A 13,738-nucleotide genomic window follows, 5' to 3' on the forward strand; every position below is an offset into this window, starting at 1 on the left:
GCTTCACCCCGCCCCAGAGAGGCTCGCCATTCTTTACCAACCACAGCATGGGTGCTGCTGTGACGTCAGGGGTCGGGACCTCGTCGCGCTGCTATTGGCCGGATCTCCCGGGGCGCTGGGTATTGTGGGAACGGACGGGTCGGGCACGTTGAGAGTTAGAGAATCAGCATGGCTGGAAAAGGGAAGAGGTAAGTAGCTTCCTGATCGCCTACTGACTGAGGGGAAAGTTTGTCGCAGAGACAGTGATAGATGCCTTGGAGCTGGTCTGGAGGCTCCCTCCCCAGCCTGGGTCTTAAGAACATAAGACAGGGGTGTCAAAGTCCCTCCTCGAGGGCCGCAATCCAGTCGGGTTTTCAGGATTTCCCCACTGAATATGCATGAGCTCTATGAGCATACAATGAAAGCAGTGCATGCAAATAGATCTCATGCATATTCAGTGGGGAAATCTTGAAACCCCGACTGGATTGCGGCCCTCCAGGAGGGACTTTGACACCCCTGACATAAGAAGAGCCTTACTGGGTCAGCCCAATGGTCCATCTAGCCCAGGGATCTCAAAGTCCCTCAATCCAGTCGGGTTTTCAGGATTTCCCCAATGAATATGCATTGAAAGCAGTGCATGCACATAGATCTCATGCATATTCATTGGGGAAATCCTGAAAACCCGACTGGATTGCGGCCCTCAAGGAGGGACTTTGAGACCCCTGATCTAGCCCAGTATCCCGTCTTCACAGAGGCCAGTCCAAGTCACAAGTACTTGGTAGGTCTGCTCACCACTGGGAGCTTCTCTTTCTAGTGAAAGGAAGCTATGGGAAGAGGGAACATAGGATGAAGGTGAAAGAGGATAGACTCAGAAATAACCCGAGGAGATACTTTCACGGAAAGGGTGGTGAAAATTTGTGGACCTGCCTCCTAGTGGAGGTGGTGGAGACTGAAATGGTATCTGAATTCAAGAAAGTTTGGGACAAGTGCAAAGGACCTCTAAGCGATTGATAAGGAAAGCAGATAGCACGAATGGGCAGAATGGCTAGGTCGTACAGTATCTGCCTTCATTTTGATCTGTGTAAGTAAAAATAGGCTGAGGGATGAGCTGTATATAAAGGGGGCTCAGACATAGCAAGGTTGCTTGCATGTGAGAACTGGAATAAGTGCCCAAAGGGGTGCAGAGTAAGTGTAGTACTGCGCACAGTGGCTTCGATAAACTGTGTTAATTAAAACGTAGGTCAGCAGTAAATAAATAATCCAGTAAGCTTATTAAAAAAAATAAAATCTTGACATGGAAACCTTATTTATCAGTCTGGCTTTCTAACCATCATTTTGGTTTAAAAAGAGGCCCCTGTTTTAGAAATACATAAAAACATAAGAACTGCTGTAGTGGGTCTGACTAAAGGGCCATCTAGCTAAGCATCCTGTTTCCAACAGTGGCTGTTTTTCAGGCTCACACCAGGTTTGGTGAGATTCCATGCTACTTTCCCCTAGGAATAAGCAGTGGCTTTCTCTGAGTCTGCCTTAATAATGGTTTATGAACTTTTCCTTTAGGAATTTGTCTGAACCTTTTTTTTTTTTTTAATAACACAGATACTGCTTTTACCTTATTTTCCAGTGATGAGGTCTAGAGCTTAACTATGGCCCCTTTTAATTAAGTTGTGGTAGTGTTTTAGAGCTGGCCGGTGAGATAAATGCTCCAATGCTCATTCATTTCCTATGAGCATCGGAGAATTTACCTCACCAGTTACTGCAACTTGATAAAAGGGGGTCTATGTGTTGAGTGGAAAAATTTCTCTGCTTTGTTTTAAATATACTATTTAGTGACCTAATGGTATTTTTCTAAGGGCTAGATTCACTAAGCCCACCGATTAACTTCCGACCACTTAGTGACCCCTTTGCAACCCGATTTCCCTCCAACCCGATTCACTAACCTCTGCCCCGATCATCCTCCGATCCACGCATGCAGATGAGGGGAAACGGCATTTATGTGCAGGCAGGCAGTGATTCACTAAAAATAAAAGAGGGACATCGACTGGGTTGACCGATCAAAAATAAGCAACTGCTGAGGACCAGTCACTCGGGTCCTTTCCGACTGCCTTGCCTTCTACCCTGCTGTGCCCCGATCCTTCTTCTCTGCAAGCCCCGAATCTCTCCTGTCCTTCCCTGCAGTGAAGCGGGTTAAAACCATGGGCTTGCAAAGAAAAAAAAAGTAGTGCTCTGCCTGGCACGGAGAGTAAAAACAAACAAACAAAAGGTCGCTCTTTGCGCAGACCATTCTGCGCATGCATCGGGATCGCTATAGAGCGATCTGGGCACTCGGTTGGGGGTGTGATTCCAATCGCCCTCATTTGCATGAGGGCGATTCATGAATCAGCCCCCTGGACATGGATCAGATCCAATCCTTCCCTTAGTGAATCTAGCCCTAAGTCTTTGTATTTTTTGAAAGCATAAACAATTGATTTGTTTTTACGCATTTCACTCCACTCTGGGATTTTATAGACTTATTTCCTCTCCCTTCTCAGCCGTCTTTTCTACAAGCTAAAGATCCCAGCCTCTTTAGTGTTTCCTTATATGAGATTCAGTGTGTCCTCTTACTCATTTTGGTTGCCCTTCTCTGTATCTTTTTAAATTCTACTATATTTGGCTCTGAAGTTTGTCTGCTGAATGTTGTGTTGATTATAGTTTGTCTGCTGAGTGTGATATAGTCACCTGTTCAGACATTTGCTGAATCTAGTTGTTTGTAGGAAGTGAATACTTTTGATATAAGCTGTTGCTCCTGGATGATAGAAGGGATATATGTGAGAGTGAAATAACATGAGCATAAAACTGGAATAGTTTGTTTATTTTTGTCTTATATGTCTGCTATTTTCTCTTGACCAGGAAATTGGCTGATTTGGATGTGGATGAGTTTTTAACTTCTGGATTTAATTCGGACTATGACAGCGACTCAGGAGGGGAGACTTCAGTGCCTAAGGAAAGGGGGAACAGCAGAAAGGAAGTGGGCCTGGCCAGTGGCAAAAAGAAGAAAATCCTCAAAGTTAATAAAAGAGAGCAGTAAGTCTTTCTTCTGTTATGAAATGCCAAAGACCAACCTCCCTTTTTATAGAGATGGAAATAAATTATAACTGATATTGGAAACCAATAAGCATTGCTCCTTTTTTGCTTCATTCTGATTCTGTGAAGCTTTGGGGTGAGCTGAACAGAAGAGATCAACCAACTATTCAGAAAGTATAGAACCAAGGAAGTAGCAGCTTTCTATTCTTTCTGGAATTTTATCGAAACATACTGTATAGTGGTTCATCTCCATGTCTTTAATATCTATTCTCTACGTTCCATCTTTGCATTAGATAAAATTTAGATACAATAGAATCTCAACGATCTGGCATCCACAGGGATTTGTGGATGCCAAATATCTCAATCTCCCCCTCTTTCTTGCCTCAAAGCACCAGCGTGGCAGCGGTCCTGAGCCGCAAAGCCCTCCTCCCTCCCTCTTTCAAGCCCCAAAGCAGCAGAATCAGGTGGCGGTCCTGAGCCAATAACCCCCTCGCTCTTTCCCTTTCTTACCTGAAGCACGTCAGAGGAAAGGCCCTGCCGGGGCTGGCCACAAGCAGCCTGTTTTGAGGCTGCCTCCTGCTGACCAGCTGTATTTCAGATAAGAAAGGGAGAGAGTGAGGGAGTTTGCGTCTCATGACCACCGCCTTCTTTTGCCACTTCGGGGCTTGAGGGAGGGTGGCTTTGCAGCTCAGGGCTGCTGCTGCGCTTATGCTTCAGGGTGGAAGAGAGAGGGTTCCCAACTGAGCTGCTTCAGGGCTTGAGGAAGGGAGGGAAGGAGGCAGGATTTGCGTCTTGGTGCTTCGTTTCAGGAGGGAGGTGGGGTTCGCGGCTCAGGACTGCTGCCACTTCAAGTTCTTCAGGGCTTCAGGAAAGGAGGAAGGTTTCCAGCTCAGGACTAGTGCCTGGGGGACATTTATTTTTTTCACCGGCAATTTTTTTTTTTTTTTTGGGGGGGGGCCAGTTGGGTGAGAAGGCCAGTTAACCAAGAGCTGGTTAACTGAGATTCTACTGTAATTTGTAATCATGGGGATGGAAGGAGTAAGTACATAAGCATTGTCATACTGGGACAGATCAAAGGTCCACAAGCCCAGCATCTTGCATATAAATGCTTTTATTGGGTTATCATTTAGTAATAAACAGGGTCCTGTCTAGAGAGTTGTGCAGGGACAGAAACCCACCCATCCCCGCCCGTCCCTGCCAGGATCCTCTCCGTCCCCACCCGTCCCTGCCAGGAACCTCTCCGTCCCCGTCAGGATCCTCTCCGTCCCCATCAGGATCCTCTCCGTTCCCACTCGTCCCCGTCAGGATCCTCTTTGTCCCCACCCATCCCCGCAAGGAATTACCTCCATCCCCGCCTGTCCCCATAAAAAGCAGCAATTACTTCTGACAGGATCATCAATTCCACAGTTTCTTTTGTGTTTGCGCTGCTGTTTTCCTTGTGGAATCTCTTTGGTGGAACCCTTTTTTTGTTTTCTGTTCAGGTAATTATCTTATAAACCCCCCTCTTTTACTAAGGCTGACGTGTCCATTATATTATATGGACGAACCCTGCTTCCAAAGCCTTTCAGCCCTGTGGGAGTCCCGTTGGCTAGAGGGGCTCTCCGTGGGAGTCCCGTGGGTTAGGGGGGATTCCCGCGATCCCCGTTCCCTTGCAGACCTCTAGTCCTGTCCTCTTCCCTTTCTCTGTCTTCAAGGAAGCTTACTTACAGTGATTTTTTAATGAGTGTGGAGACGTTAACAGGTTTTGTATTAATTCTCTTTTCTTGCCAAGGAAAATTCCAAAGAAAAAAGGGAAAGCCTCTGAACACAAGGATCAACTCTCTCGTCTCAAGGAGAAAGATCCTGAGTTCTACAAGTTCCTGGAGGACAATGATCGTTCGCTGCTGAATTTTGATGATGTGGACAGCTCTGGTGATGAGGAAGAGGAGGAGGAAAGGGGTGCACACCGACTGCCTGACAAGTTGCAGGTACCTTAGAGGTAGCTAGTATGAAAAGAGGAACTGCAGCCAACCACAAAAAGCTAATCGTCTGGTTTTTCTGCTCACCTAGGAAGCAAGTGAAGATGAGGAAGAACAGGAGGAAGCACAAGTTCCCAAACGCAAGAAAGCCAGCTTGGTGCCTGTGACTTTGAAGATGATTGATAGCTGGAAGGCAGCTGCAGAGGTGAGGAATATGAACAGGAACTGAACACAATGTGCATGCAGGCACCTGAGGGCTGTTCAGCACAGAAAAACCACTGGGCTACTGTAGAAACCTGAGCCAAGGCTTAAAGTAGATTAGAAGCAGTTAAGTTAATGCTTCTCTACTTGTTGCATTAATTCACCACATAATCTATATAATGATCTTGCCTGTTCGTGACATCCAACTCCATTGGCTGCCCCTGGAAGCAAGAGTGCTGTTCAAATTTGCCTGTCTTTGTTTCAAATCTATTCTCGGTTCGGCCCCTATGTACTTGGTTTCTCATTTTAACTTAGATTCTATTAGGCCTACACGCAGAGTTCATATGTTTATCCATCCAACAATAAAGGCCTGCCGAGACAAAAGATACCTGGACAGAACACTTGCTTTCCAAGCAGGTCAACTGAACGATTGGCTGGGTAACATTATTACGCACTCCCTCATCCTTTCTAAGTTTTAGAAAACTAGTAAAAACAAACTTGTTTAACCGATTTGTACCCTAAGAACTCTTAAGCCTTATCTCTGTATTCTGCTTACATGTATTCGATGACTTTACATTGTGCCTATCTTTGCTGATTGTCCAGTTCTTCTTATTGTAAACCGCCTCGAACTATTATGGCTTTGGCGGTATATAAGAATAAAATTATTATTATTATCCAAACTTGGCTAAAATCCAATAAAATAAAAAAAAAGGCATGTATTATTTTTTTTTTAATCTAAAATCATTTTTTAAAAATCTTATTTATACTGAGCACTAAAACATAAGATATGAAACCGAATAACTGTTAGAAAAGGAGGGATACTTTTTAAACCTACTAGAATAGCCCAACTGACCCAGAAGGAAAATCACCAATTGCTGTTCAGTCCTCAGGCTGCTCTTTTCATCCTCATCAAATGCCCTCATTCAATCAGATATTAATCTGCCTCCGTAATATCTAGCTCCCTCGTCTCCTATTTTTCTACTAACTTATAACATTAAACAGTTCTAAACCTAAGTAGGGCAGTAATGAATCAAAAACTCCCCTTAAGGAAATTTATAACCATCATCCAGCTATTCAAGGCAGCCTTGTATCTTAATTTGCTCAGTGAGGAAACGGCTTACATTTCTTTCTAAACACTGTGACTGAGTTGGACTGAGGGTAAGGTGCATCTTTGCATTTAATGTAAGCTGTTTTGGGTCGTTGGGGAAGAAGACTAGAATCATTGTGAATGGGTCTTGGGCTGCTCCCCTCTCTCGTTTCTTTAATAGTGGTCTCAGGGTGCCCCTTCCGGTGGGTTCATTAGTAGCGAGTCCCAGATTACGGGTGCATTTTTAGCTGTAGTATTTCTTTTTGTAGATTGACCTGAGGCCAAGGCTCTTCCATGACATTGCTCAAGCCTTTAAAGCAGCTGTGGCTACCTGTAGTGATGAGAGTGGAAGCACCGAGCCGTGTAAATATCAAGTTTCTGATAGTGTGGGTAAGTGGAAAGAAGAGAGGAGTTCAGGAATTGTTTTGTTAATTAAGATAGCGACTTCCCTTTCTTTACCATTTCTTCACCTGGCTCTGTATGTGCTTTTGTGTGTGCTCGTACGCAAGTGTCATCTCCTTCCTCTTAACTGCTACATATTCTGTGCACAGCGCCAGGCAGCAGCCATAGATAGAAAAATGCCCCAAAGGAATTCTCCATCACAGGGTGCACTTTTGTCTTCCTGTTAGACTAACAGTGGGATGTGGAGGAGTAACGTTTAGAGCAGTAGCCTAGAAACCAGGTTCAATTCCCACTGCAGCTCCTTGTGACTTTGGGCAAGCCACTTAACCCTCTAGTGCCCTAGGCACCGAGGGGAAAAAAATCACTGGAGAAGGACATCATGTTTGGGAAGATCGAAGGAACCAGACAAAGAGGGCAGCCTGCAATCCGATGGCTGGACACGTTGAAAACAACCATGGGGATGACACTGGAGGACCTTTCCAGATTTGCAGAAAACCGATTTCTTTTTAGATCCGCAATTCATCAAATCGCTAGGAGTCAAGCATGAGTTGATAGCAGCTAACAACAGCCCCCTCTAGGGACAGCAAAAAGTACCTGTATATGTAATATGTAAACCATTTTGATTGTACCACAGAAAGATCGTATTGTCAAATCCCTTTCCTTTCCTCCTTCACTTTTTTTCTGGAAAATGAAGCAAGATAAACATACAAGAAATGGGCTAGATTGCAGATTGAAAGCCATTGCCTATTTGTGACTCATTATACAAGACCCACTAAAAATATTGTGGGTCTCTAAATAGGGGTTATAAATCCCTCATTAGAACTGAGTACTAGGTAATGTCTGAAAGTGTGTTTTGTTTTTTGTTTTTTAAATCTTTATTTTAGTGTTCAATGCCTTGGTATCATTCTGTATCCGAGATCTCTTTGGCTGTGTTCAAAAAAAGCTCCAGACAAAACAGAAGAAGAGCAAAACCAGGTGAGAGCAACAACACTTTAATAACCTGTGGTAGGGATAGCACCCCAGCAGCACCGTTGATGGTACCCAAATCATCTTCCTGATTCCTGCAGAAAATGCTTTTCAAATGTACCTGAGAGTATTAAGGGGATTTCTGGTGGAGGTATTACAAGCTGCTGCACATAGCGTTACCGCTTTGTTTATAGGCGGTATATAATTTTTTTTAAATAAGTAAATATGGCTCCAGAAAAACGAGGATGGATTGAGACATCTGGGTTTTACTTCCATTGAAAGCAATGGCAGTAGTGGCATACCAAGGGGGATGCGATCCGCCACGGGTGCACGCCCTAAGGAGATGCACAGCTGGCCCACCAGGTCCGGAACCACCCTCCCTACTCTGCCGCTGCTGCTTTCCTGAACCAGCAGCAGCGGCAGTAAACTTTAAATTGAGTCATCGCGGGACCTTTCTGCATCTCACTGTGGCTGCCGGTCCATGCCCTTCTGACGTCACTTCCTTGTTCCGGAGCAGAGCCGGCAGCTGTGGGGAGGTATAGCAAGGTCCCGCAATGACTACGTTTAGGTTTACAGCGGTCCAGAGTTCCCCCCCCCTTCCCCCATGGGATGCCGCACTGCAGCTCTTTCATCCTTTGGGGAGCTGGCAGCATGAATGAACACAAGCTGCCTTTGGCAGCCCATAAGCTTTCTCTCTTCTACTGTTTCCTGTCGCCTGTTCCCTCAGAGGGAAAGCTTATGGGCCGCCGAAGGTAGCGTGTTCACTCATGCTGCCGGCTGCCTTACCAGATCCCATGGAGGGGGGGAGGAATGCAGAGGGGTCGGGTTGCTAGGGGATAACGGGGGGGGGGGGGGGGCATTAGAGCAATGCTGGACCGAGGGGATAGAGAGAGAAAAAAGAAAGATGCCAAACCTTTGGGGCATCTCCTGGTCTTTGTACTTTCTGAAAGAGTGAAAAATTGATTCACATTTACCTGTTCTACACCACTCAGTATTTTGTAGACCTGAATCGTATCCTCCCGCAGCTGTCTCCTTCCGAGCTGAAGAGCCCTAACCTCTTTAGCCTTTACCTCGTACTAGAGGAGTTCCATCCCCTTTATTATTTTGGTCGCTCTTCTTTGAACTGTTTCTAATTCCATTGTATTTTTTTTTTTTTAAGATATGGCACACAGAAATGAAATGCACTTATGGCAGCATTACCGTTTCTATAACAGCAAAAACAAAAGGATCTGTGGAGATGGTGATGTTCAAGATGCTGGTTTTATTCAAAAATGTACAATTGGATAATCCACATAAAATATGTCTAGGACCTAAACCATAGCGAGGTGTGGACCCAACACGGTCCGTGTTTCGACAGTGATGTCTTCCTCAGGGGTCCCTAAAAGTCCTGATATTAAAGCACGTGGATTAGACACCAAAAACAATACCGAGTGTAACTCTGCGCGGATGAGGATTTTTGAATAAAGCCTGCATCTTGAACATCACCATCTCCACAGATCCTTTTGATTTTGCTGTTATTTGCATTGCCTGTGGAACTAAAGGGTCAATTTTTTGTTTGTTCTTTAGGACAGTGGTACCTCGGAATCCGAACGCCCCAGAACTCAAACGATTTGGAATCTGAACTTTTTTTTTTTGTAGTAAATTTTGTCTTGGAATCCGAACTCTGCTTTGGCGGAATCCAAACGCCCTGCACATTATATGTGTGTGTTTGTGCCCCAGAATCTGAATGCTGCTTGGAATATTTGTTAATATTTTACATTAAAATCCAGTGTATTTCCTGTTAAAATTTGAGTTTGTGGGACCCAGGAACGGATTAATCCAGTTTCTATTATTTTCAGTGGGAAAAATTGTCTTGGAACTCAAATGCTTTGGAACTCGAACGGGGGTATCACTGTTCCTTACATTACCTCATCTGGTTGTAACAGAATCTGTTTATACCTTATCAGTGCTATGTTTTGTCTAGATTTCATTAAATTTTGGTACTAAGGAAAATTAGAAAGATTAACCCCCTCCTTTTACGAACGCATAGTGCAGGTAACTGCTCCGTCGCTCATTGAACTCCTATGAGCGTCGGAGCAGTTACCGCCGGCACTAAAACCCGCGCTACGCGTTCATAAAAGGAGGGGTAAGTTAAGTCATTTGTAGTATTTCATGATGATTTGTCTGTGTTTATAATTTGTGTATGTATGATGATTGTACACAACTTAGATTCAATCGGTTTATTAATTTTGAAAATAGATAAAATAAATATATACGAGAGGTACTTGGGATTTTAAAATATGGCTTTATTTAGTTCAAATCAATAGTAACACAGATCAACAATCTTAATTGAGTTCAGATTAGAGAAATATGTAGAAACTTACAATCTCTGTGTCTCAGTAAGATGTTATGATTAGTGTTTCCACACAGAGTCAATACCACATATCTGCTCTGGCTTACCACCTTGTTTAGTGAATGGACTTGAACTTTGCTAGTTGCTGTCAGGCTAATACTGCTCTAAAAGGACGGCTGAGGGGAGATATGATTGAAAGTCTACAAAATCTCTGAGTGGAGTAGAACGGGTACAAGTGGATCGATTTTTCGCTTCGGCAAAAATTACAAAGACTAGAGGACACTCAAACTTACACGGAAATACTTTTAAAACCAACAGGAGGAAATTTTTTTCACTCAGAATAGTTAAGCTCTGGAACACATTGCCAGAGGCTGGGGTAAGAGCAGATAGCGAAGTTGGTTTTAAGAAAGGTTTGGACAAGTTCCTGGAAAAAAAGTCCATAGTCAGTTATTGAGAAAGACAAGGGGGATGCCACTGCTTGCCGTGTATTGGTAACATGGAATATTGCTACACCTTGGGTTTTGGCCAGGTACTAGTGACCTGGATTGGCCATTGTGAGAACGGGCTACTGGGCTTGATGGACCATTGGTCTGACCCATTAAGGCTATTCTTATGTTCTTCTGATTTAAAACAGAATTTCACTGTGATAGCATTTCTGATGTTAGCTTAATTTTGAATAGAAATTTCTCGCCTCTGCCGAGGAAGAGATTGTCGTTACCCCCCCCCCCCCCTCTTTTTTTCTGTCAAGTTATTCTTCTCCATGGTCACACATTGTTTGTCATGCTGTCACTCTCATTCTGGCTTTCACTCATACTCGGCTCTCTCACATTCTCTTTCTCATGCTGGCTAATGTCCAGGAAATCCATTGTTATATAGGATTTGTCTCCATAGCCATTAATGGTAAATCCTCATTAGCTGTTGACAGGCTAACATGGAAGTAATGGAGCTTGGCAATTCATGATTGGTCCAGCTTAATGAGGATTAAGTCATAGAATTGGGTACTATTATGCAAAGGCCTCTAGCTTAAGCTCTGATAGGCCCATCAAAGGGGAGTCAACAGACCTGCCCTCTGACCACCTTGGATGGACTTAATTGTCCCAGATCATCAAGACCTAAATGGCCTTCCACCACTGTTCTTCTGTCCCATGACCTCACCTAGAATAAACAATCCAGCTCCATGTTGCAAAGTTTTTCAGTATACTATCTTGAATCAATAATGCTGACAGTTTAATTATCGTTAGAAAATACAGTTTGGGCCTAGGTAGCAAAGTCTAAACTTAACTTAACTTCCGTATAGAAAATAGGCCCAAAACCAGCCCCAACTAATATTAACATGGTTTTTGTTTTAGACTGGCGTTGCCTTCATCTTGTCCTCTCTGGGGAAAATTTCGCCTGGATATCAAAATGTACCTGAACAGCATCATCCAGGTAACTGCACCAGGCTGTGTACTGGTGTTATTTTAAGAAATTCCCTTGTATATTAAGGATTTCCAGCAGGCCTTCCTAGAGCAGCAGCAACTGGAATGAGTACCGTGATGGAGAATTGACCATAAACTGCAAGCTCTTATACGGTGTGTTTAAAGGCAGAAAGACCCATTCAGCCATTCTCAACTAATGTGGAAGGCCAGTGGATGTGTGAAATTAATATTATGTCAATATCATTGTTAACTATAGAGGTTGGAAGAGAGCATATATAATACAGTAAAACCTTGGATTGCAAGTAACTGCCCACTCCCTCCCGCTGCCACCCAACCCCCTGACAATCCCCCCCCCCAAGGGATGCCTATTTCCTCTGGCCGGCAGGCCTTCCCTTCCTGGTGCATTCTGGGAGGTGCTGGGAAGGGTCTTAAGGCCCCACCTATGGGATGGGCTTTAGGCGTCTGGGCCGATCAGAGACTTGAGCACTTCCCTGGTGCATCCCAGGATACACCAGAAAGTGGCCTAAGCCCCTGATTAGCCTAGATGCCTGAGGCCCTCAGCTAATCAGAGACTTAGGCCCCTCTCTGGCACATTCCAGAACCCACCAACCTGCCATTTTGAAGAGGCAGGCCTGCGAGCCAGGGGAGTAAGCATCCCTCCGCCTTCATGCGAAAGGTACGCAGGAGGGGGGGGGGGTTGCCAGAGGTACTGAGTAATTGTTGGATGTTTGGGCAACATCGATGGCAGGAGGGAGTGGGTATCCCTCCTGCTGCGGGGGGAAGGGGGGGAAAGTGCAGCTGTTTGATTTTTAGGGGGTGGGGGAGGGGGGAAGCGGCAAGAGGGAGTGGGCATCCCTCCCCGTGACGGGTTTTGGCTGTTGGGGGAACCCAGTGGCCACGGGAGGGAGTGGGCATCCCTCCTGCTGCAGGAGTGTTGAGTTTTGGTTGTCGGGGGACCCTAGTGGTGACAGGAGGGAGTAGGCATCCCCCTGTCGAACTTCAATTTGGGGGGTTCTATTTAACTTGTGGTGGGGGGGTAATCTGAGCTGTCAAACCTTACTTTCCTGACAGTACTTGAGCCAATCAACACTCAAGCACTGATCGGAAAATTTTGCCCGCAAATGTGGTACAATGAGGTTAGGGAATCACTTGGCGATGACTGAGAATCACCCAGAGTGCTATTAATAACCTCGTTCTACATTTGCATGGCAGAGTCGGAGACAGCTAGGAAGCTCGGAAAAGACCACAGTGAGCTGTTCTGATAATCGGCAAGTAAAATACTGCCCCGCTAAACCGGCTGGAGCCAGTTTAGCGACTGCGTAAAGGCACATTAAGTTGCGAGAATCTTCTGTGTCTGTATATGGCCGTTTGGGGGAGGATGGGCTGGAGAGGGCTTCAATGGCTGGGAGGGTGTAGATAAGCTGGAGTAGGTTTTGACAGAGATTTCGGCAGTTGGAACCCAAGCACAGTACCAGGTAGAGCTCTGGATTCTTGCCAGGAATAGCTAAGAAGAAAAAATTAAAAAGATTTAAATTGAATCAGGTTGGGCAGACTGGATGGAACATTCGGGTCTTTATCTGCCGTCATCTACTATGTTACTATGTATATGGGCTTTGGACTGCCTGTGAGTGTCTGGCTAAGCAGGGCTAATGGGTGTAACCCTCTCTCTCCCCCACGTCTTGGATCATTGGTGATTTACTTTGTAACATATGATAATGGTGATATATACGTGTATGTAAGCATGCTCATTCTTTGATTTCCCTAGCTGCTCTCCTGTCTCACTGAAGTCTCTGTGGCAATGGCAGTACTGCAGCATGCGAATGCCATCATGCCATATTTTCTCTGCTTGCCCAAGCAAAGCCGCTTGCTGCTCAAGGTAAAGTATTTTACATACTCCCCACACATGTGCATGACAAAGGGATGGGTTCAGGTTTTTCACTTTTAAAGAGCCTGTCCATATCGGGAGAAGAATGAGATGCACCATGGGGATGGGAAATGCTGTCGTGTACCTTGGACGCAGACTGATTTTATCCATGGGTTTTATTCCCTTATGCTCAATTCGGACTGAGATTAAATCGCTATGAAGACCAAGAGCCATAAATACTAGTGTTGAATTCTCTGTACAGGGGTCTGTCCTAGGTACTAGCTGAGCTGGTGCCCATTATTATTGAATTGGTGCCCTCTGGCATGCGACTTGGATGTACAACTGGAATAGGCAATGTGTCCTTCACTGGCTGCAATGTACCTAGTATATTTACACTGCAGGAGGCAGCCTGCTAAGTCCCTTGGTGAGCCCAGTTATTCAGTGCCAAGCTGTTTCAGGTGACTAACATTT

At 45.0% G+C, this 13,738-nt stretch overlaps 1 protein-coding gene across 2 annotated transcripts in view; it reads left to right on the forward strand.

The window, feature by feature from the left end:
• Positions 1–63: 63 nt before the first annotated feature.
• NOC2L (NOC2 like nucleolar associated transcriptional repressor) overlaps positions 64–13,738 on the forward strand; it is a 101,968-nt gene continuing 88,293 nt past the window's right edge. For both annotated transcript variants that reach the window (XM_033921678.1, XM_033921679.1), the window contains exons 1-8: positions 64–188; positions 2,866–3,039; positions 4,811–5,006; positions 5,089–5,202; positions 6,555–6,675; positions 7,572–7,662; positions 11,335–11,413; positions 13,169–13,279. In XM_033921678.1, coding sequence (XP_033777569.1) covers positions 169–188; positions 2,866–3,039; positions 4,811–5,006; positions 5,089–5,202; positions 6,555–6,675; positions 7,572–7,662; positions 11,335–11,413; positions 13,169–13,279 — 906 coding nt within the window. In that variant the 5' untranslated portion in view covers positions 64–168. The remainder of the gene's footprint in view (positions 189–2,865; positions 3,040–4,810; positions 5,007–5,088; positions 5,203–6,554; positions 6,676–7,571; positions 7,663–11,334; positions 11,414–13,168; positions 13,280–13,738) is intronic.

This window comes from Geotrypetes seraphini, chromosome 15 (assembly GCF_902459505.1).
Source record: "Geotrypetes seraphini chromosome 15, aGeoSer1.1, whole genome shotgun sequence".
NCBI classification, from domain to species: Eukaryota; Metazoa; Chordata; class Amphibia; order Gymnophiona; family Dermophiidae; genus Geotrypetes; species Geotrypetes seraphini.